Source organism: Lepisosteus oculatus, chromosome 17, assembly GCF_040954835.1.
Source record: "Lepisosteus oculatus isolate fLepOcu1 chromosome 17, fLepOcu1.hap2, whole genome shotgun sequence".
In the NCBI taxonomy this organism is placed as follows: domain Eukaryota; kingdom Metazoa; phylum Chordata; class Actinopteri; order Semionotiformes; family Lepisosteidae; genus Lepisosteus; species Lepisosteus oculatus.
The window spans coordinates 18,661,623-18,685,878 of NC_090712.1; the positions used below are offsets into that span (position 1 = coordinate 18,661,623).

The following is a 24,256-nucleotide window of genomic DNA, read 5'->3' on the forward strand; positions in this document are numbered from 1 at the left end:
ACTACAAAGTTAATTTACATTTGGTAAGCATCTGGTAACCAATAATGCCATTTTAAGTGAGTGATTAAACTACATTTTTAGCATGGTTAAGCAAGAAGGTGTATAATATAAACATCTATGCAGAATGTTAATCTTTTTTTAAAGATTAAATACATCTTTGAAATTACTTAATGGTTTTTGCTTTTTTGTGAAAATGTGATGAACTACATCCCATTAAAACATTTTGATAATAAAAACAAAACTGAAGATTCAAATTGTACTGTTGGTAGCAAAAACATTTTCCAAAGATCACAAGGTAGTATCCCAGATGAGAGTGAAAACATTTGTCTTTAACATTTGAAGTATGTAATGCAATGAGTTTTTTTAAATATAAGCAAATACCTATTTTGTCTTGATAAAGTTTATTTTATATTTACTTATAAATGGTACTTTCAGTCTTTCAGTTTTTGGCTACACTTATTTGAAACACATAGAGAAAGATATAGGAAACTGGAGTACCTAGAGGAAACTAGAGACATGTGAACACAATGAAAACCTTAAGAAGTCCATGCAGATCCAGTAGCACCCCAGAGCCCCAGCACTGCTAACCTCTGTGCCACCATGCCACCTTCTATTACACTTTCTTCCTTTAAATTTCATCTTTGCTTTTGAGAATTAGAGTATCAGCAGTTTGAAATGTTGAAATCTGGACAGCAGTAATGACAGGAACACTGTTAACATACAGCAAGCCTGCAATGAGTTAAATGAAGAGATGTAGAATTGTTGTGTTTACAGTAATATGAAATATGTTTGGCCATCGATATGATTGCCGTTGTATTTCAGAAGATAGAGCAAGTGTTGTGTAAAAGCTATTTCTCAGTCTAGTAAAGCCAGATTACCTACACTAGATGCACTGTCTGATCAGTTGCATGCAAGTACAGGCAATGACCATAGCAGTCTGGGCCATGATGCACAAGATCTACACAAGATATAACAACAAATATTTATTTTCTAGAAGCTCACAGTTATAAGGCACGGTTCCATGGTAATTTGTATCATACTTTGACATGGCTGTATCTTTTTTTGAAAAGTACCAGAAAAATGAAATCCTGAGGAAAGTCCTTGTCAAGCACTGCCTGGAGGTCAAGGAGAGGAATGATCAAGAAGTTCATTTTCTGGAAGCATGTCACTAAATTGGCAGATCGGAACGTTGAGATTGACAAGTTTGTAAACTGGGAGAGACTTGACAGTGAATGAGCACTATAGCTTGCAGACATGATACAAATACAATCTGACAATATTAGCCTTTTTCAAACCTAAGAATCACGGGCAAATCCAATGAATGGGAAATGCAGCAGCACATTTAAATTATAATATATGCAGAACGCAACACCTAGTATATTGTATTGGATCCCGATTCCTTTGGCCAATTTTTACTTTGAACCAAATTCCACTGATCACTTCACACAACATAACTTCAGGACCTGTGTCATTTAGGATTAAATGCACAATTGATTAAGATCAATATGCAAGAAATTGTATATGGCTAATAAAGTGATCTTATCTATCAAATATGTACAGTATAGTATCATTTGTTTCTTATGTGATATGCACAGAAACATGCTCCTTTATTGTCATCCATGTTTGTTTTAAATTAAATTAAAAATGTAATCTTGGGGATGAGACTTTTCATATCTACATTAAAAGGAATTTATGTTAGATTACATAATTAAAAATAAAATAATTAGATTAGGCGGGCATGGGGGTATTTCTTTGAAATACTGAAACTTGGAAAGGCATGAATTTTAGTTTAAAATGCTATTTTAGTAATAGTATTAGTAGTGAATCACACAGCACTTTTATTCACAAATGATCTGAAAGTGCTGTGTACATATGGGACAGGGCCCAATTTATCCAACACTGAAGTGCAGCACCACTTTGATGATGAGCGTCAACTATTCAGCACCAGCAGACCCACCACATGGGAGATCAGAAGTAGAAATGTTTCTGAGTCATTTTAGAATAAAAGATGTACATTTCTGCCTTGATGCATTGTGGCACCCGGGGAATCGGTTTACTCCATCACTGAATTAGGGGGAACATTAAGGAGGCTGATTCTACAAAGGCAGAGAGGAATTCAGCTTGGATGTTGGGGTTAACTACCCCTGCTTGTAGGGATAGTTCTAAGGGGATATCTAATGACGAAGTATTTAGGACAGCAGTTTAATGGCTTATCCAAATGTAGGTACGTTGGTACTTTTCACCTTGAAAAGTAGAAAGAAGAAACACTACATTTAGACTGTTGAGCCTTCTGGAGGTGTGAAAAAGGCTCAATAGTTGAAATACTGTTTTTTCTTCCTACTTTTCAGCGTGGAATTAATCTTAACTTGATCATTTTGAAACAAACATACTGACACAGCTCTCCACATAAATGCAGTTATCCTGAGGCCATTAAAAAAACCCTTTTCAGCAGTTACTGAAGACTGATGTAATACCCACTGACTGGTTATTACAAAATTACAAAATTGGCTGAAACATTGTGTTTTCTTTCTTCTCTTTTCAACTTGTATGTAGTATTGTTTTGACGAGTGCTTGTATTTCACTGTACTTCTTTCATGCTTGTTTCTGAATATTATATAAGGTGCTCTCTTTCTTCTTTTGTTTTACTTCACTGGTTAGCAGATTGTCAGAATTGAAGCTTATTCTTATTCTTGCCAAATAAATTTTAAAGTTATAAAGTTACAAAAATATGCCTTACAAGAAGGGTGTAAGTACGTTGAAATCTGAGGTAAATCTCAGCAGAAATATGAAGAGTGGATTTTACAATTAACACAGCACATTAACATGGCTGAAGTAGTTTACTTTTGCTATATAGGCCTGGTTTGCTATTCTAATTGTAATAGAACATGCTTGATGAAGCACAGAATGGCGGGAATTATTAATATAATTAAAAGCCATGTTATACTAGAGAGTTTTTATTAGAGAAATCATCAGCGTTTTTATGGTTTAATAAATTTTAGGGAAGAGTGTTTTTTCAACTCAGTACATATACTGTAGATACCTTTAACTCGTTTCTAATTAATGTTGAAATTAATTACATTTTTGCACTGGGAATAAGGCTTCTAAGCCCTAACATACACACATGTGCATACAGTACATGCATTTTGTAGCAGTTTGTGACAAAATTACTTTCTTTCTGTAAATATTCAGGTAATTGGGATAGTGACACAACAATCCTATTTCTTATACAAGATTAAATACAGATTAAATACTGCATGCCACAGGCATGGCTTAAATGGTAAAGTTAAATGTATTATATTGGATCATAGAGAATCACTTGGCTCTCTCTCTCTCTGCGGTCACAATTTTAAACAGCTTTCAGCTCTGGGCTTGTTATCAGCATCATTTAGTGTTTAGTTCCTAAACTCAAGCACGCCTTAAAATAAGCATTGATTTATTTATGTTTTCATTATGTGAAATCACATCAAGGTCTCTGGGTTCAATTCCTCCACTATGTGCATGCCTTTTCCATTCCTGTGCACAGCGGAAAGCTCCTCTTTAGCCACAAAAAATAGGGCTTGGAGACTTTAATAGCAAAGATGTAATTCTTAATTTCTGTTTTAAAAGCCGTTATTAACTAACTGAGCCGAGAGCCGTATTCATCCATTTCTTGAAAGAAGCAGGTCACGGGTGTAAAGGTTCAGTTCCTTCGGCCTGTCATGGCAGGATATTCTTAAACCCCAGGAATGGATCTGGTGGTCCTTTGTCACAGGGATTCCTGAGCAGCAATATCTTTTGTGAGACAGTGACCAAAGTTGAACTGGAGTGTAAAGTATTCTTAATAAGGTCACAGCAATACATTGTGTACTGTAAGAATTGGGCACTTACTGTATAACTATGTATCATAAGATTTTGTTTGAGGATGTTAATATAAATTAGTGACACAGTTCTTCTTCATTGCAAATGTAAAAGCAATTATTTACCATGTATCGCGTAGTAGGGTAAGTGCCTGTACAAAACAAATTCTCTGGACTTCTTTTAACTTTATTGTCATGGTTTTCAGCCTACATTAACGTGTAAAGATTATCTACTGTTATGGATGTATGCATGAAAAACTAAGACTAATCAGATTAGATTTTTCTTATCTGCAAGGTTTTTTGTAAAGTTTTAAAATGTGTATTTGAAAACTTTCCAGAATTGTTCAAGATTATTTCTAAGCCATTTTGAAACAGTTTAAAGGAATTGTGAATTTAGCTCATAAAATACAGAACAGAATGTGCAGGCCACAAGTAGACTAGACTAAGATGATTGATCTATTTAATGTTTACAGCTACTAAGTAGAAGAGGGAGCAATGATTAAATTAATTTGTATAATAATTTACATATAAAACAGTGGCATTATGCGGGGGGCGTGTTCAGTGAGGAGGCGGAGCCCTGGATTAAGGGCGACTCCGTTAGCAACTGCAGCTGTCCTGCAGCTGTCCGCAGCTGGATCCACAAGACTGAGCTCCTCCCCGGAGTGACGAGCGGAGCCCCGCAAGGGGAGGACCCTCCAGCCACAGGCCCGGGGGGGGATTGTGATGAGAGCACTGAGGCCGTATTTTTATTTTCTTTTTCTTTTTGCCTGTCCCGCTGTGTATCTCCCTTTTCTTCCAGACTGTTCCCCCTGCTGTGCCAATTGGTTCTTTTAATCCCAGGCTGGACCCCGTTAGACAGGGTAAGTCCAGCCTAGACCCCACTATGCAAAGCAGCACATTTTCTCGCTGGCCTCACACTGGTGACTCCGCCCCCTCAGAGGGGGCGTCGACTCTGACCGCTGTTCGCCGCGGCTCCTCCCACTGCCGCACTGCTACCAGGGGACTTTAGTCATTTAGATTTACTAAACGAATATAAGAAGTGTAAAATTACTTCACCAGTTGAATTAAGGAGAAGATGGCATTTAACACAAAAGTGCATCCTGTCCTTATACAGGGGAATTGATTCGGGCATTCTGGGACAGAGGAAAGAGTTTTATCTACTTATGCACATGTTGGTTTTAATTAGTAAAATTAACACTAGAAGATGAGCTTGGAATCAATGTGTTCTCAAACTGTGAAAGTTGTGATCAATGTGATGTGGTGATTTTGGACAAACACAAACGTCTTTTTTTTCCTTCTGTAATATTAGAAAACAATTCAGCTTACTCTATAGTACAGATATGAAAGTATATACACATAACATGCAGACATGACATAACTTTCAAGGGTGGCAATAAACACTATTACACTGTTAAACTGTTTATTTTCACTTCTTGTAATAAATTTAAATGGTGGATTAATAAAGTAGGAAAATGTGAAGTAGAAAAATAAAGAACTTACAGACTGTGTTTTTGTGGTTGGTGTCTTTACTTGGCAGCATCTTAACCCCTCTGGATTTCAGTTCAATTGCTTTTTTTACTGTTGGGACAGAAATTGAAGACATAGGCATTAGATTAAGAATCCTTAAAAATACCTGGGAGGATGGTTTTGAGCAAACTATATAATTCCCCCTGTAAACCATTCAGGAATGATTTTCCCTTATTCCAGCCTTAATAGTGCTGTAAAGTGATACAACATTTCATTGTAGAAAAACCATGAATCTTCCTCTTGGGATAAAATCACTGTAGTGAGGGTGAGGGCAAAACATACAACTTTCCAATTGACTTTTAATGCTTTGCATTTTTACAGAAAGCACTACCCTGTGAAACAGCACAGTAGGGATGTTACAGGTGGAAAGTACTAGTATTTTATTTGATAAAGCCAGCAGTACGAGACAAATAGAGGACGATAAAGTTCATATTATGAATAAAAAAGAATACACTTAATTTAAAAATGTCTCAGCATGCCAATTACAAATCACACATGTAATCAACACTATGTGACAAAATACAGTATCTTAATTTACTTATTGTCAAGCCATATGTTACATGTGGTGTAAAAGATAGTAAAGACAAATTTCAATAAGCTCTGATCGCAACAAAAGCAATTCAGTGAGATGGAATACAAATAAGTCCTTTCAACATGTTATGCTGTTTACAAAGTTTCTAACCATTGGTTGAATAATTTATATTATTTTCTGAAGAGTATGGTGCATTTATTATCAATGTTTTTACATGATGACTACTAGCTACAGTACACAACAATATCAATTTTACATTTTACAGTACTGCCATAGAACTTTGAGCAGCAGCAGTTTTTAGCTGCTACTTTTATAACAAAAAGAAGAATGACAGGCGGACAGTCTCTAACAGCTCTTGAAGGATGAAACTAAATGCACTATTTTACTATTCAAGAACCCTAAACAAATTGCTGGTAAAATAAATTGTATATCTTTAATGGGAAAAATGTCCAATTTATAAAGTTGAATACAATTTAAGTTCCAATAAATTACTTTTAAAAGGATGTAAGTTATTTTTATTAGTGTTGAATAATTAAAAAAAAAGTTTCACATTTTTAAGAAATAGTGACACTGCTATGCTGTATTTTACAGTTTAGCACAGTACATTAAATCCAATGCTGTTGTCATTAAACAGAAACATAATTAAATTGCCATAATTAAAAACTAAATTAATCCCTGCAGCCTTCGACCCAGGAACTTTTGACATGAGGAAAAAAAACTGCAATATTCAAGGCAAATGTTGAAATCCTCTTCCTTCAGCTGTCAAAACCTGGTAAGAGCTCTGAGTAATTAGCAAATGAAGAAACCATTCAAATCAGACAAACACTATAAATAATGAGAACTCTGTGACAGTGTATTACACAAAAGAAAATAAATGGCTGTAACATAAAATGGGAATACTACAATAAAATCCCAACTGAATGACATACTTTTCAGCCAATGTCTTAAAAACAATAGCATAGAAATTTCCTCACTCATATGGACAATTTATCATCTTCTAAAAGAAGGTTTTCTAAAACATTGTTTTGATAATACTGAAGTGTACTTTCTGATTAAAAGTTCTAGGCAAGAGAAATTCCTAATCGTGAATTGCATTTCTTTGTTTTCATCCTTATGGGGAACCGTCCAACCATCCACTAACTGCTTCATCCAATACAGGATCTTAGGGGAGCCGCCAGCTACGCCTGCAAGCAACGGGTGCAAGGCAGGGTACACCCTGGAAGGGACGCCAGTCTATAAAAGGGCACACACACAAGCATAGAAGCAAACACATACACACTTGCACTGGTGCCCATTTTACCAGAAGCCAATTAAACCACCAGTAAGTATTTGCACTGCAGGAGGACGATCACAGGGAGAACATATAAACTCTGTGCAGACGGCACCCCAGGTCTGTAATTGAGCCCTGGGCTCCAGTGCTGTGAGGCAGCAATGCTAGCTGTACCACTGGGCTACATGAGTAACAGAATAGTAACGTTTTTAAATTGTCACTAAATTGTCAATTATTTTGCCTCCGTTTCCAGGTTTAACACAATGGATTGTATAACCACTCTGCATAAAAATGTATTAAGGTACTCCACAGGAGAAAAAAAAATCCCTCCATTCTAAAAGCAACGTGATTCTAAATTCTGTTACAGCACCACATATTCTTATTTGCATTACGACAATCTAAGTTAATTATTTGAGCACTTTCACACAGGCGAGCAACCACAGTCATCAACATGTTTCCAGTTGTAGGTCAGTAATTCCCCTACAGAAAAAATGTTTGCTGACAAAGTAACTGGATCTTAGGATCTTAGAAAACGAGATGTCAGAAACTGGAACAAACCATGTCCTGATATATATATTTAAAAAAAATCACAGTTTATGCAATGTGGTGAGATGAACACTAAATTTCTAACCAGTATGGTACACTTGAAATACTGTATATCAATTATCATTTTTTCACTCTCAAAATATGGTAACAATAGTCATGAGTTAAATGACTATCAAAAGGCATATTCTAAGTAAATAAACGATTAAAGATTTTCAGTAAATAGCAAGACAGATGCAGCAGGTCAATGAAGAGTCAAAGCAAGGAACGCAAAACAGTCAGGACAGCAAGAGTCAGGGAAAGATGTGGACTTCTGAACAGAGAATTACACTTTTATAAAGACTAGGAATTGCATGGGAAAACATAAATGTCTGATTCAATGTGTTATTAAAGACCAGTTCAAAAATAAAGCACAAACACTATAACCACACACGGGGGAAAATGAGGAAGTGTAGGCAGACTCGTCTGACCCACCCACCCGCAACTCATCTTCTCATCCTTTAACACAGTGGTCCTCGGTTCTGGTCCTGAGGGAGCCCTGTGTCTGCAGGTTTCCATTCCAGTAGGCCCTTAATCACCACTGCTAATTATTGCCTGTAGATCATCTGCTTGCTTGTTTAGATTTTTTTTCAGCACTCTATCCTTGGTTTCAAAATGATTTAATTATAATGTACCAAAAATAATTCAGATAACTTCAGTACACATAACTTCATGGACTGTCTCCATAAATTACTAATGAACAATTTTTTCCCTTAGTTCTGACAAAAAAGCTCTTAATAGGAATGGCGATGTTTCAGACACTTTCACAGTGCTCGCCTGTCTTTCATTTTAAATCTGATTGGTCATATTTCAGCTTACACACCTGAATGAGGACAGGTTGGTACTAATTACAAATCCCATTTCATTTGTTGAGAACTGAAAAGAAATTTGAAAATGGGTTCCAAATAGAAAATTGAAGCCAATTAGCCTGTGAGTAAGAACAAAATCCAGAGGACACAGGGATCCCCCAGGACACAGATTGAGAATTACTTTTAAACTAAATAACACGCACCACAAGACCTACAGTATGCCAGAGCTTAAGAAGGAAGCTTGTCCCTCACAGGCAGTACATTATTGAGGACACATTGATCACCGTGCCACTGGCCAAAGAAAGTCCTGGTTGACTAAACTCAACCCCCCCTTGGCGGCGGCGCCCCTTGGGGAATCCTTCATGGGCAGTGTGAGAGCCCTCTGGGCGAATGTGCTGCTGCTCTAGCCCTGACCTGTTGCTAGAAGACCTGTGTGTACAGAGTCATACAGTATCCACTGACTGGAGGACAAAAAGCAGAACCTCTGTGTGCTCCACTCCCAGCACGGAGAGGAACTCACCACAGACCAAGGGAATGTGAATCTGAGGACTTCCAGATTGCTTGTTTGAGAAGAGTCTGTGTGATATTATACAGTATAAATCTTTTTTGAAAGAAAATATAAATTTTGTGAAAGTTTCGTTTTAGAAGAGACTGAGAGAGACTTAATTGTTTTGAAACCAGTAAGTAGCTTAGCTAAGCGGTATGCTAAAGAGAGACATCATGAAAAACATTCGAAGCTCAAAAATGAGCTGAGGCTCTTGTTTTGGTATTATAGTTTGTGGTGTTTTTAAAGCTTATGACTGTACTGTATGTATCTGGACCTGCCCATTTTAAAGATCCTGCTACAGCACAACTGATGACCATTCCCAACCGGCTAATGACATGATGGGGCCCAGGAACTCTTGATTATAAAAACTGTACTTCTGAGCGCTTATTTACCAGCTGAATCATTTCAGAGGACTATTACAGTATTTCAGTTTCATCTGCCTGTCTCGTTATAATAAAATTTAATATTGATGGTTATGAAAAATTAGTAATTTTCCTAACTTTCTATACTAAGAACTACACTTGTTAATTGGCACTAAGTAGTTCAAGCTGAAGAAATACGGTATTGTGCAAAATTCTTTCTGCATTATTTTGTATTGTATGAGTTATTAATTACTATCAGAACTAACAGCTTTAAATGTAATAATTATACTTTCATATTTTGCAAATGAAGATGTAAAAGAATAGCCTTTTGTTGTATCTCATCCATGTTGCCTTGTGATTTTAAAATTAATTGCTTAATGTTGCTGACACAAGAATTTGCAAATTCTGTTCATCTTGGATACTCATTTGTTTTCTAATTTATCTTCAGATAATTCATCATAATCCACACACACAGATTGATTTTTTTCCCCAATCCCTCCAGTATTTTGGAATGATGCAACCTGACTACAGAGACTGATATAATCTGTATAAAAGGTACTCTGAGCAAATGTTGTTGAGATGTCACTGGTTAGCTGCATGACAACATAGTACTGCTAGTGCCCTGACATCAGCTTTAGTATCAAGATCTTTGTCTTCCTCTCCCCTTCCACAAACACTGATCCCTTACCTTGGTATTGGGCATGAAATCCTTTTCGTCGATGGTTGCTGTCAGATGTAAAATGCAGGCGAAGCCAATTTTTGCTGCTAATGACAGGGGAAGGCAGATTCATGCCAGTCAGCCTGAAAGAAAATACAATTCTTATTTCAGAGGAGCCATCTTGTGTTGCAGCAGACACAACATCTGGAAAGAACCAGTCATTACTAGGGTAAAAGACAACTTGTTATAAAGCACTAAATCTTAGGAACACATAAACAGATGCTATCTTTAATTAAAATGTTTAGAACATTTTGGACTCTAACAATAATGAGAAAGTGATTGATTTCAGAATATCAGAATGCAAAAAGGGAATCCTGGTTTTGCTGTGATTGGTTAAGAAAATCTGTCCAGATATTCATTTTGTTATTTAGATCCTGCTCTGAATTCACCCAAGATAAATTCATCATCTCATTAGACAGAGCACAGAAATGTGTTTTTTAAGAGACCTCATGTGTACAGTGACCCTGTGCTGTGGATCTTCCCAGTCTTCACCTACAACATCTGATTTATTTACAATGCACTCTTGAGCAGTGCTGATGCTTTATTACAATTTTATAACCAACTTCCGCATTAAAACAGGGCATTCATTGTATGTATTAAACATTGGTGTTGACAGATTCCAACTGATCTTATTGACTTTTCTACTGACAAAGTTCTGAACATCATTGGTTAAAACTTTCACTAACTTTTAAAAACAGATTCACTGTTAATAAGCTATATTTTAAATATTATAAATAAAAAGTTTATGTAATCAGTCATTCAGAACTCTTTCCTTCTGTCTTTATGCCATTCCTTTCTTTTATTTTTTAAAATAAAATTGCCAGTTACGTTTGTTATGGGCAAGACCTGGGTTCGAGCCAATGCAGTGAGGCATGAACTAGGGTGGGAGCGGCGAGGGCACAAGCCCTAGAACCGAATCCGTTACAATTACAAAAGGACGGACATGGAAATGTGGGCTATTTGGAAGTCGCAATTGCAAGATATAAAGTTGGAATTCTGAGTTTTTAAGTCACAATTCTGAGATATAAATTCGCAATTCTGAGTTTTTAAGTCGCAGCTCTGAGATATAAAGTCTGAATTCTGAGATACTAAGTCGCAATTGCGAGATGCCATAGCGCGTTTTTTTTTACTCCCTGGCGGAAACGGGCTTCCATATAACTGAAACTGAATAAGGTACAGTATATGAGTTAGAAATGTTTCAGAAATGTCACTTTTACGATACTACACAAAGAGTGGCAATTATTATCTCACATTTCCTGAACATAGGCTGTAATATATAGTATATGTAATAATAGGAATTCCACCAATAATCTGATGGTGTTTTATGAGCCGCAGATGAAAATACAGTATGTGGCACGTGTTCTACAGTGTTCTGGTAATTCGATACTTGGAACAGAATTACCTTTTGCTGAGACTGTGATGGGGGCATTGGTGTGTAGGATTGCATTTATATAGATATTCCACGGGCTCCATCAGTTCTCAATTGTACCAAGGATTGATCTAACTAGGAGAGGGCATGCAGCTTCAGATGACCTAACATCACCTGTTGTAATATTATATAAAAGAAAAACTTCCACCCCAGCAAGAAAAAAATAAGAAGAAAATAAAAAATGATAACTCAGCAGTGGAGCCAGCATCAAGTATGTAAAAAGCACCTAAAGACAGCTCTACAGCCAGAACACTGTTTTTCTTCTTTTTACTTTTTGGAATTAACCTCTCTTCGTTCCTCTGCAGCTCACGTTAAAATGAAACTCCCTATCAGAATTGATTGTGTACCGTATATACAGTAGATATCATAACTAAGAAATATAAAGATTGTAGTTTTAGTAGAAATATGAGCAGGGTCATATCTATTATCTCTTTACTTTGTACAGTCATCCGTCGATAGATGCTAAGCTCTTAATTTTTAGAAGAAGAATTCAGTAGATTGTACAATTTCCACAAATAACAAGATATCAGCTCAGCAGATGGAACTGAAACATAATGAAGTGAAACAAATAACAAGTGATTCCATTCCCTAACCTCTTGGAGTAGGGATGCCAATTTTATACAACTCTAGGGCATACAGCCCGCTGTCCATTGCAGCTGTCACTCACACTGGAACCTTTCTTTTGACACATGGCATTACTGCCACCACACACAATGTGCCAGGAATGGATGTAGTGCCTTCAGGGAACATTGTGATACACATTCCTTTTAATCAAGCACAATTAAAAGGATATAAGATATCTCGTGGGATAAGAAAAGGGATTTAATTTCAGAAGACAAAAAATATGTACATCACTCTTCATATCAAACTTCATTATGCTGGGGAATTCAGATATATTTTTCCATTTTTCAGCTGTACATGATTATTGTGATTATTCGCCACACTACTAAGATTAGCATTCAGCAGCTGAATTTGTAATCACGCTTACTGTTGTCATTAACTTCCTAATTACATACAGTAGGTGCACCAAAAAATTCAAAAATTCAAAAAAATGCAACAGAAAACCTGAAAACTATCTAATCAAGAGAACAGAGAATCAGATGCTGCTCATCATTTATGTAGCAGCTCGTGTGTGTTGCAGTAGGGGAGTGAACACAGCTGTGGCTGATCCTAACTAGGGTGCTGAGCCACAGGTGTGTGATAGATACAGCATTTAACCTTTCTTTTCATGACAGAGATGTGGGATGGGGAGAGTAATACAAGGGGCAGACAGCTGACAGAGCTACTCTGAAAGCACATAGACCAATAGACAACAGAACATGAAGAAAAGGCAAAGAAACTGAGGTGAAAAGCAGTAGAACTTCAAGACAAGCTTTTTTCCCACAGGGGAATTTTTGCTGTTTTATTCTGTTATTGTGAACCTGGGTGCATCCACTCCACTAATTAAACGACCGCCATAACCTTATACGTCCTTTTGTTCTCCCATGTCTGGCTACTGGGAGTCAAGAAGTACAGGGTTTCTTTAACAGTTTAAGAGTTAAGTGAGAAAGGATAGAAAAAATGAGGGAAACCTAGATAATGTATTCATTGAACTATCAGTGAAAAAACAAAGCATTTAAATTCTTAATATGGTGAAGCAGGTATAATTGCGTTAGACAAGGCAAAAGCTGTTGAAATTATTTTCTCATAAGCATCCTAGACTACACAAATATCAGAAATAAACATGTAAACAGATTCGTCCTTGCACAATTTAATTTTTCATACAAAAGCAAGATCTTATTTAGAAGAACTTTGTCTTTTTTATTTAGGAAAGCTAGTAATGTTATGCCATAACGTGACCGCACAATGTAGTTTCCTTTATTGCTAGGCAATGAAAAGCCGATAGTCCCAAAAATCATTGTCTTTTTTTTATTTACCATATTTTGATATGCATTATGGTAAACTCCTAACTACCGTCTCTACTACATATTTGTTTATATTTCTGAGAGTTTGCCTTGGGTATTTCTGAAACATTTTTAAAACATACTGTGACAGACACTACCCTGAAGCAGGGTGATTGCAAGGTCAAAATACACAAAAAATGAAAAAGTGAAATCCAGGAAGCTTTATTTTAGCCCTTATCAATTTAATACAACATTCTAAAAACCAACACAACCACCACTAGCAGCTTGCATGACCTTTACATACCAAACACAAATAGTCTTCAGCACTAATCTAATCAATTATCAAATGAACACCCACTGCGTTGCTATTTACAAAGTTTAGATACGCTACAGTGGCCACTAGTGGCAGTCCAATTGTAACTGCAACTCTTCCTTCAAAAGTAATGTAATGTAAAATTCATCTGTGCGTTATTGTTTTTATCTGCTTCCCATGAGTATGGGAGGTAGCTTTACCAAACATCATTAAATTAAAAAAACACATTTTACTTTATTTTGAAAAGTTCATAATATGAATATAATATGTGGTTTGAAGGAAGAGTAGAAATAAAGTTGTTTAAATCAGACTTGATTCTCTGGTATTTTACTTCTACGTTATGTTATCTGAAGATTAATTTGATTCAACTTTGATAGCGAAATAATAACACTGAGCCCAAATCTGCTTTTAACACAGACCTAATAATTTAATTTGATTCAAAGAAATGTTTGGAAGTTGAGATATGTGCATCTAATCAAAGCTACAAGTCTACATCTGCAGTTCAATCAAGTTAATCTCTAATGTGTATCAAATCAACATTTTGTTTAAATACCCCTTTATAGCTGTACTGTAGAATAAGCTAATAATGGTGACATTAATTTGGAAGCAAATGTGGGGCCTGAGACTCAGTAGACTGAGATTTTGTAAAAAACATGGACTGCCTGTAACTGAGAGGAAGAAAACACAAAAAATGGAAGGATTAACAGAAGTAATTGTGCTAGAAACAGAGAGAGACTTACCAATGGAGGGATTAAAGAATAGCTTGGTAAAATATCTACACTAACACCTAAAGAGATAATAATAATAATCAATCCATCCATCTTCTAATCAGTTCATCTAGTTCTGGGTCAGGATGGAACAGATGATTATTCCAGCACTGAAAGGCAGCATTGCTAACCACTACCCCCACCATGCTAACCAGATAATAATAATAACAAACTTTATTTTCATGGCCACACTTCATGTACAATTTTAGAAAATGAATGCACAGGGTAACAAACAAGTATGCGAAAGATCCTGCAAGACAATGCCAACCTTGAAAGGTTCTGTCCTATATGAATGAAAATTTAGGACAGACATAATTAGAAAAAGGCGGAGATGGTGCTGTAAGGGAAGCAAACAGCCAAAACTGATATGGATTGAGAGTCTTCGTAGGAAGTGAAGCAGTAGGCAAGAACTCGCTCAGTGTTCTGCGCAGACTCATTGTTTCATAAAATATCATTTCTGTTTTTTACATGGAGAAATAGAGATCTAAAATAATATAACTTTGTAATTACACAATATGAAGTTAAGGTAAACAACACTGATGTTCAGTGTTGGAAAAGACAGAAAAGTTTAAATTCTGTATTCAATATTCCTGTCACAACATCATCATAAAATATTGGTTGAAAATAAACAAAAGCTGAGTTGGCAATATATATCTGAGTGACAGCAAATGACTGCGCACAGCTCCAAAAACTGTGTTATATGTTACTGGAATAATACAATGAATAGACTTATCAGTCTTGTGCAGATGGAAGCCATGTACACACAGTGGTCAGCACTTTCTTGTCCTTTAATTTTCAGTTGTTTCCTAATAAAATTGCACGAATGCTTTCCCAGAAAGTGCTCTCAGTTAAAATATTAGTTTACTGATAATGAAACAACAACACTAAATATTGTTTACTGGAAGAGAAAACTTTGTGTTTATACAGAAGCAAGAGTTTATTTATTATGCAGAGGCCTGTGTCCCTTCAAATGCAAGTCATTAATATTGGTATATAACCTTCCTACTTGCATTTTCAACGTACTGGATGCATGAGGGTTGTTTTTTCGTTTGGTGAGGGTCTGTATCTGCTAGAACAGAATCGCCTTTTAAGAGGCCGGGTCAATATTTAGCAAGTTATTTTAAAGTGGTTTTAGCTACAAGCCTTGAGTACAATGTTGTGATGTTGTACTGTACATCTGCACATCAGTGCACTTCTCCCACTTCTTCAAACTCACTGTACCAGTAAAATAGACCTCTTCAGGTTTTTTCACTAGCCTTTCATCATCTGGCAGCCTCAAAGAATGGATGTTAGCCTTCGAATTTCAAATTGCATACATTAGTAGTCACTTTGGTCAGATCTGGCTGAAGGTTAGTGATTGCTGTTATTCTCCCAAGCAGTATGCTTGTATAGGCAGGTGCACTGAAACAGCAGCTAACCTTTGGCCAAAATTCTCTACCTCTGTTCTTCCCAAGGAAACCCTGGTTCTTGAGTGCCAGGATCCCACACTGATTGAGACCTGGAAAAGAGCTAATTTAACTTTCTTAGCCACATAATTAGTCAAATAAAGTTAATACCATCTTGGACAGAATGACAACCAGAAAAAAAAAACAGCACTAATGCTATTATAATGGAATTTCTTCTATGGCATAAAGCAGTTACCAGGAGGACCACATGATGGTGGTCATTTTATTGTCTTTTCATAGTAGATTAAGACTGCACTGGTATAGTCAGGAGAACTATTGCTTTGATTGCAAACATTCTTGTTTGATCTGAGGGTAATAATTGTCAATTCAGTCTCATCCACTGTAAATAGATACTGTAGGCTGGATCCTCACTGAAGATGTTGTATACAGTATTATGATTTTATTTCCTTCTGCTAAGGTTAATCTTGCACTGAGGTTTCATGTCGCACATTCCTAATCATATTCACTAAACCTATCCAGATTTGATGATCTGCCATTATTGATATCTTAACCAGACAATATTGCCATCCATAATGAAAGCAGCAGTATCTGGACCTCAGGTTATATTCAAAGGACCCAACTATACCCAACTGAGCAGTTTGGATTCCAAATATGAACATATTTATGAAGCTTTCTAAATGGGAAAATTGTTTTATTCACAGTGGTACTGTATACCTTTTGAGACCCATCTTGTTCACATTCCTACTGTAAATACCATTTGAAATGTGAACGAAGCACATATTTTACACTTGCCTTGTTTCAGAGGTCTAAAAAATATTGTAATTCTCAACATGTCAGTTATGTATTGTTTTCTAGAAATAAAAAAACACAGTGAAGAGCCTCTCCACAGTTTATTTTCAATAAAAAAGAGCTTTGACTAACTTTCCAGAATTGAACCGATTGAGAGGTACATAATTAGTATTAAGGTACAATACATTAACATTCAAGAGATTAAAGCCTGTGCACATATATTGGAAAAGGATATGAACCCTGACCAAACAACAGAAAGTCCTGTTTATTCCAGCTATAATTAATCAATACAATTAATCACAGTTACAATTAACCAATGCACCAGGGATCCAGAACCTGGTTTTACACAGCTGACAGAGAAAGTGCTTGCAAAGTTTTATTTTTCAGTCATAGTCATTGGTGAAGGCTTTTTGTTTTCATCCTCTATTGTACTTCAGTGTCTGTAGAAGCAACAAAGTATCTGGTCTCAGAGAATGTATTTAATATGTAAGGAACCCAAGTGGATTTATCAGACACCACACAGACACTGCACTTTGTACAGTTTTCCTATTAAAAGGAGACTTTGGTTCCCTTGGGCTGCCCTGACACTTACACATCAATCTTTGTAAGAGATTATAAAAGAGAAGACAGTGATCTGTTCAGGGATGCAAAGATACGTCAATTTAAAAGTAAAAGCAAAGGAGAAAGAAGGAAAAAAAACCTCCCTCTGTTCTCTCTCTACCTTTAACATTTCTTAAAGCTTTCTCACTTAACAATAACTGAGATGCAAAATATCAGGCATAATAAAGTAAAGGCAGGGGAATTCAAAAGTATAAAGGTTTAATTGATTTGTATTCATTTTGATAGATTCATCCTTAGGTTACGTGACACTATATAAAACATTTTTAAAGGAATATTTGAAAATACATAATAAATGGTATTGTAGTCTTATGTTCCTTCTCAACTATTTATGCAGTATATGTATATTATTAATATTGAAAACATTTTTTTCGCTTCACTTCATTGTTTGAAGCATTTCCTTAATGCTTAAAATGGAATTACATCTCAATGCTGACAGAAATAATACATATATACTGTATATATATGGATTTTACAATGTTACAATTTTGCAATGTAATAATACCTCTCTATGATTCTAGAATTGGTGCTTCAATGCAAATACATTTACTTCGCTGTATGAATTAGGACACTATAATAATTTAAAGCGTTTTGAAGACAGATTATTGAATGATTTATGACTGGTAACATAGAAATTACATTCACCATGAAATCTGAGGACGATCAGTTTTAATCACTTCAAATGCCTGATCCAAAGAGAAGAATTTGCCGGTTACATCAAATCACTTGTGACAGAATTAACAGTGTGGGCTTAATGGTGAAGTGAGAATGATGACCTTCAAAGGCGGAATTTACCTTGAGAGGGAACTGTCCTTGAAAATTACCGCTTGTTGCATTTTGATAGTTCCCAGCGGATTTATTATTTCAATTCAAGGGAAAAAATGTCTTTGACTTAACAATGGAATAAGCACAAATACAGCTTTCAATCATGAGGTCAAAGTTGAAGTATGATTCTTGACTGATGAATACACAGTGATTCTGACACTAATGTGAAGCTCTTAGAAACCCATTTGGCTTTAAAAAGAGAAATTAAAATGATAGTTATTCCTTAATGATTACTTCTAGCTATTTTCTAATTACTGGAAAGTAGCATGCACTTGCTGTCAAACACAAATTTAATCATTTTGAGTTATGTCTTGTTTCCACTTGAGACCAAATAAATTAGGTGATATCCATCCTTTCAGCTCCAGTGTTCTCCAATGCCATATAAAAGCACTGAGAGAAACCACCCTACTTACAAAATGATATTAATATATACTGTAAATGTGACTCATTCTATACGTTAGGTCTAAATGCAATACTGTTCAATTTACTAGGGTATTTCAATCAGAAGACAATAGTATTATCCCAAAGTCTGATCCCGTTAACCAAACCACTAAAACCAGAGAAACATAGGCTTGCAGGCGTTAATAAAAGCAGAACAATTATGCCTGCACCATGATGAACTGAATCTCCAGTCATAGTTGGAAAACCTCAGAAATAAATTCTTTCTCTGTGCCTCTGTCACCATTTTCTTAATTTACTTTATTTCCCTACATTAGAAATTCTTTCAAAATGTTCTTCATTTCCCTTTAAGTCTCTTTTGCTAATAATGGTTCTGCACAATTTCCTCTTTAAACTGAAATGCTTAAAATGAATGTTGTTATCTAATATTTTTTTAAACCCTTTGTTTGCATAAACTACTTACAGGGGCATCCAGAATATATACAGAATAGGATTCATGACTGGATTGAGACTGCATGTTCTGTAGACAGGACTTACAGTCTGATTGCTGGATTTGAACACCCAACCTCATGCTTATAAGTCAGTCACTTAAACTGTCACACCACTGATCCAGTCATATGACAAGCACTGAAACAGCCATACACATATCAATGGAAAGTTTTATACTACTGTTTGTGCTACAGTACCTGAATATAATTATATCCTTATTAATTTCTTTAGATACGCGATTCCATATTATATTCCCTATTAATCAAATTCTAAAAGTATGCTTGTTTACTCCGATAACGAGCGTATTCACAGAAAAGGTTAAAAAGTCAATTTTCATTATATAAATGTACAGCAATATGGTCAGAAGGAGCACGTAAAAATGTTCCGAAATAACCACATGTAAGACTTTGATGCTTAAAATGTTTAGGGAGAAATGGAATACTGGTGTGTATTTTTTTCTTTAAACTACCAATACCAGCAATATACAGTTTACATAATATGTTTATGTTCCTAAATTAATATCGTTTATGACCTTCAGATGCGTTATGTTCCTCTTCTTTTTATGCTCAGCTACTAAAATTTCCCTTTAGTTGTAAAATTCCATATAAATATTCAATACTAAGTGGATTAAAACGTGCGCAGTAAAGAGATTAAATGATTAAATCTTTTCACTACTGACCAATGCACCACGAGTGCCCCTGTCGGTCATTTTGGCCAGCCAATAACGTCCCGCGGTTCGCTGCGGTGGTTTGTGGGTAGTTGCCTGTGGTACGGGTTTGTACCATGCATTTTGAATGGCTGCATCTGTATACACATGAGCACAATTCTGAAACCTCAACCAACCTAGCCAGCATGTGTTTGGGAAATGAGAGAAACCAAGACCAGCCAATGAAGAGCAATGCAACCACAAGGTGAATGTGTAAGCCCACACAAACACCTTCAAACATATCAGTACACTGTACAAATAAATGACTGCCAAAGGACACGAGAATAGTAACAGCATCAAGAAATTAACATGACCCCATATTAGTGATCCACAGCCACGTTACTAAATTAAACATCAGCAAATAATTATAAAGCTTTCTCCTGCTTTATATAGTCACAGGGCTGTGCTTACTGTATAGTATAGTTATAAAAATATACAGGTATGTATTTACTGTTGCTGATGAATATGCCCTTTTCTGACAGGGCAGATGTCAATGACATCTTACGCTTTACATAGTCTTGTCCAATCAAGTAGAAAATAATGATCAATAAGCTGTATAATTCTGATTTATGAAAGCAGAATCCTCATAGGATAAATCTTTTTAATATAGTCGCCACCTGTGATGCTGCTCTTCATTTTTTTCCTGACCATGTACTTTGCTATCCAATATGTTTTTAATCAACCTTGAGGGAAAGCTTTTCAAAACAGAGTCTCCACTCCTGTCAATCAAATTATTTAATTTAAAACACTTCATCACCTTTAACTTCACAAGCTGACTACAATCTATAAGCTGATGTTATGCTGACAAACTAAAATAATATTTATTTTTCAGATTGAAAGATAAGAGAATAGCTTTGTTCTTGGTCAACAAAGCTATCTTCAACATTTTAAGATACAGTATAATGCTTTGATAATATGTATCCCTTACATGAGGTTTTAAACATAAGATAATGTTCAGCATGAACAGTAACAGGTAAAAGCTTATTCCATGCTGAAAAGAAAAGAAAAGATACAACTTTTCAGCTGTGGAGCCTTCTTCAGGTGAACAGGACACCTGAAAAAGTCTCCACAACCGAAACATTGTCTCTTTTCTTTTCTTTACAGCACAGAATAAACATTTACCTGTTCCTTTGCAGCCTACGCATGCTGACGCAGCTCCCGAACTTGAACTTATGTGCTGTTCGGCATGCTTATTATTCAATTGAATATTCATACCATTTCTCATTCTCTAGAAAAAGCCATTTTTCCTCATCAGATTTTAAGGATGAAATAAATCAATGCAGACATAGCAGCTTGTTTTACTGTATCTATACATGGAATCTGTTTGATACTGTAGTTGTTCTGTTTTTCCTTTCCTACTTTATTCAGAAAGTTGTGGGAGTATTGGTCAGGCTACCCAGCCATGTTGTTGAAGCTGATCCAGAATTCTTTCAAGATATGGCTGGGCATGATCCTTGGATCAACTACTAACTGCCGAACAGGCTGAATGGCTTTCTTTTGTTTGTAATCTTTCTTAGAATCTTGTTCTGTGTTTGTTAGAGACTTTGTGTTTATTAAGGTAGCTTCTTCACAAGATGTTGGATTGGAAGAAGGCCTTACAGTAATAAATATAGTGTTGTGTTTGAGTACACCATTTTAAGTTATTAATAGCTGCCTACAGGTTTGTTTTAAAACATGATGACACATTTTATGAGCACAGATGCAGTGGTGTTGCAGCACACTGCTAATTTTGGTTAGGCTTATTTTATTAATTAGATTATTTCCCAATTTAGTATTTGCACATTTTTTATTTCACTTTAATTTGTACGTTTAATTGGAATTTTCCCTTTTCTTTGTTCCTTTTGCTGTCCAGAGCAAAGTAAATTGCATTGCTTAGCTGAATATTTAATTTAACAGTCTTGTGAAGCCCTGTGTCTCCAGATAAGTGCAGGACAGAAGAAGGTATGAATTGGAGAGAGAAAGAGTACGAAATCCACTAGATGGAAACCTTCAAAGCTATGGTCCTAATGAACTGAAAAAATCCTGTTTAAAAATTAAATGTATTCAAATATCTCATTAGGTTAATCCAACCCACATAACATTGCTCTTCTGAATTAACTAATTAGTTGTTAGTATACAGTGTCCTGAAAAAATACAGCACAATTTGGCCAGCACAATCAAAGCTGTTATTTTTGCTTTACTGGTTTAGCAATTTGTATTAATGAACATGAGATAGGTACAAATATTGTATTATGTGACAAAAGACTTGATAAAATTGATACAATGTACTGTACATTTTTATTTCTCTGTATTTTCATGCATATGTTTATTCATATGAAAAAAAAACATTTTATTTCAAAGCAGAGATATAAAGTATTCAGTTGATAGTATTCAGATCTTGAGTTTGATTTGAGCAGTCTATGATGCTCTACTTCTTTATCATGATGAAATTCTTGTTTGCTTTGGCAATATGATTTGGGTCATTGTCATGTTGCATGGTGAAGATCTGCTCAATAAATATGGCAGCATCTTCTACATAATCAGACACAATTTTTCTGTAAACTCAGAATTCATTTATCTGCTCCCATCAGTAGTTATATAATCAATATATGGCCCAGGCTTTTACCTCCACCATGTTACAGAATATGCACATAAGTACAAGGGCGAACCACGATAAAGAGACCACCCTTTACCAAACTGAAGAACACTACCTCATCTGTTAAGCATGGTGGAGGCAATGTCATAGTCTTAACAGTTTTGACCTTGCTGTTCCAAAAATTTTAGAAGGCACTGGAAATAACACACCCTTGTGTACTGGGTGAAACACTTGCATTTTTGCAGCAATGAATGAAGGTTACTTTCTTAAAAAAGAACTGGGAGATAACATGGGAGAAAGGGAGGGGCGGTGTTTAGCAGCATTCAGGCCTTTGGAATGTATTAAAATATTATAATATTCTCCTTAAAAAGTATTAAATATATCAAACAATATAATCAAACGCAGGTATTTTCCTTAGCCTCTGAGGAGAATATTAATCAGGGTTTGTAATAACTGTCATGATACATTTTAGCCCTCTTTACGTGATTAACACATCACTTCAAGAAATTCTATGGACCATTTGAAAGACAGTCCACAAACCTTGACAGTGTTTTCTTCTATTATGCACTGCTGATTCAGGGATGTTAATCCACGTCTTCATGTATTTATTTCTTTATTTGTTTCACCAGGTTATAAGTTAACCAAAGAGGATCAGTTTAATGAAATGCCAGTTCTTTCACAGCCACGATAATGTGTTTTGTCCTTCTTGATAAGTTCAGATATCTATCACTATAAAGCAAAGGAGGTAGTGAAAGTACTTACAGAGAATTTCAAATTATCTGGGCTAAAACAAAGTGCCATGGGCTGAGGGTGAGAAAAGAGAAACAGCACCCATTATCAGTTAAGGCTGCAGTTGTTCGGCATGAAAATTAAACAATAGAGACTATTGGATGTTTGCAAATACCTAGGTCTAATTCTCATTAAAATGACAGGGAATTTTCTAGATCATTTTTACAAAATTCCATTTACAAAAATGAAACATAATGTAGAAACTTTTGGAAGTTTGCTGACATGCCGTTGAAATTTGAGACACACTTGCGATAATCATTTGAGCAGAAACCTTACTTCCCAGTTGCTTAAAAAAATGACACACATGTGGTCCTGTCTGTAAAAAAATATTTACAGTTTTTGACAGTTCCTTAAAAATCTGGTTACAAGGTTTTATAAAAAAAGTTCAGGGTACTTATCGGATATTACCAGAAAAAGACATACTTTCTCTGGACATTTGTTCATCTGTGCTTTTGAAATCTTCATTCCAATAAGTAACAACTGCTAAAGGTTTCTATAAAACCTCTAAATTAAAAAAAAATAGAAGTGGACAATCTTTATATTTTGCACCTGAACTCCAGCATATTATGCATTGGGTGTGCAGATAACCTCACCACCTGGGAAGCACCATAGACATGATGCTCAGAACAGGTAGTTTGTTATTAGACTACAAGTCCTAAATCAAGTGAAGCCCCTTGTCGTTACATGTTTTGCCAAAATGTGGATCTAATTGGTTCTCAAGTGTGGGAAAGGGAACAAAAAATATCCCTCTGAGGAAATTATGATTAAGACATAGGAGAGTACAAACACCAGGTTGGAATGAAGTATTTAATTATGAGACCCAAACACTAGACACACTGGTGTAAATTAAATCTGGACGTAAATGTGTGGACAACTTTTTTCAAGTGGACACGAAGACACAAGAGCATCGAGATATAGGCAAACGGACCATGTCAGGAAACAAAGCAGAATACTGTAGATAGTCTAGCTAGTCTCCCCATAGGCCTTTTCAGGATGTGGTCACTTCTCTTTCCATATGAATTTAGACAATCTAGCAGTCTGTCCCCCTACTCTAACAGAGAAGGAAAATTGATCTAACTAAACTA

The 24,256-nt window shown here is 35.7% G+C and overlaps 1 protein-coding gene across 1 annotated transcript in view; it reads right to left on the bottom strand.

Annotated features, from left to right (window-relative positions):
* Positions 1–24,256, bottom strand: part of csmd1a (CUB and Sushi multiple domains 1a) — a 604,432-nt gene that overhangs the window by 181,358 nt on the left and 398,818 nt on the right. The window contains exons 6-7 of the mRNA XM_015363222.2: positions 10,154–10,266; positions 5,337–5,414 (exon numbers count right to left, since the gene is read on the bottom strand). Coding sequence (XP_015218708.2) covers positions 5,337–5,414; positions 10,154–10,266 — 191 coding nt within the window. The remainder of the gene's footprint in view (positions 1–5,336; positions 5,415–10,153; positions 10,267–24,256) is intronic.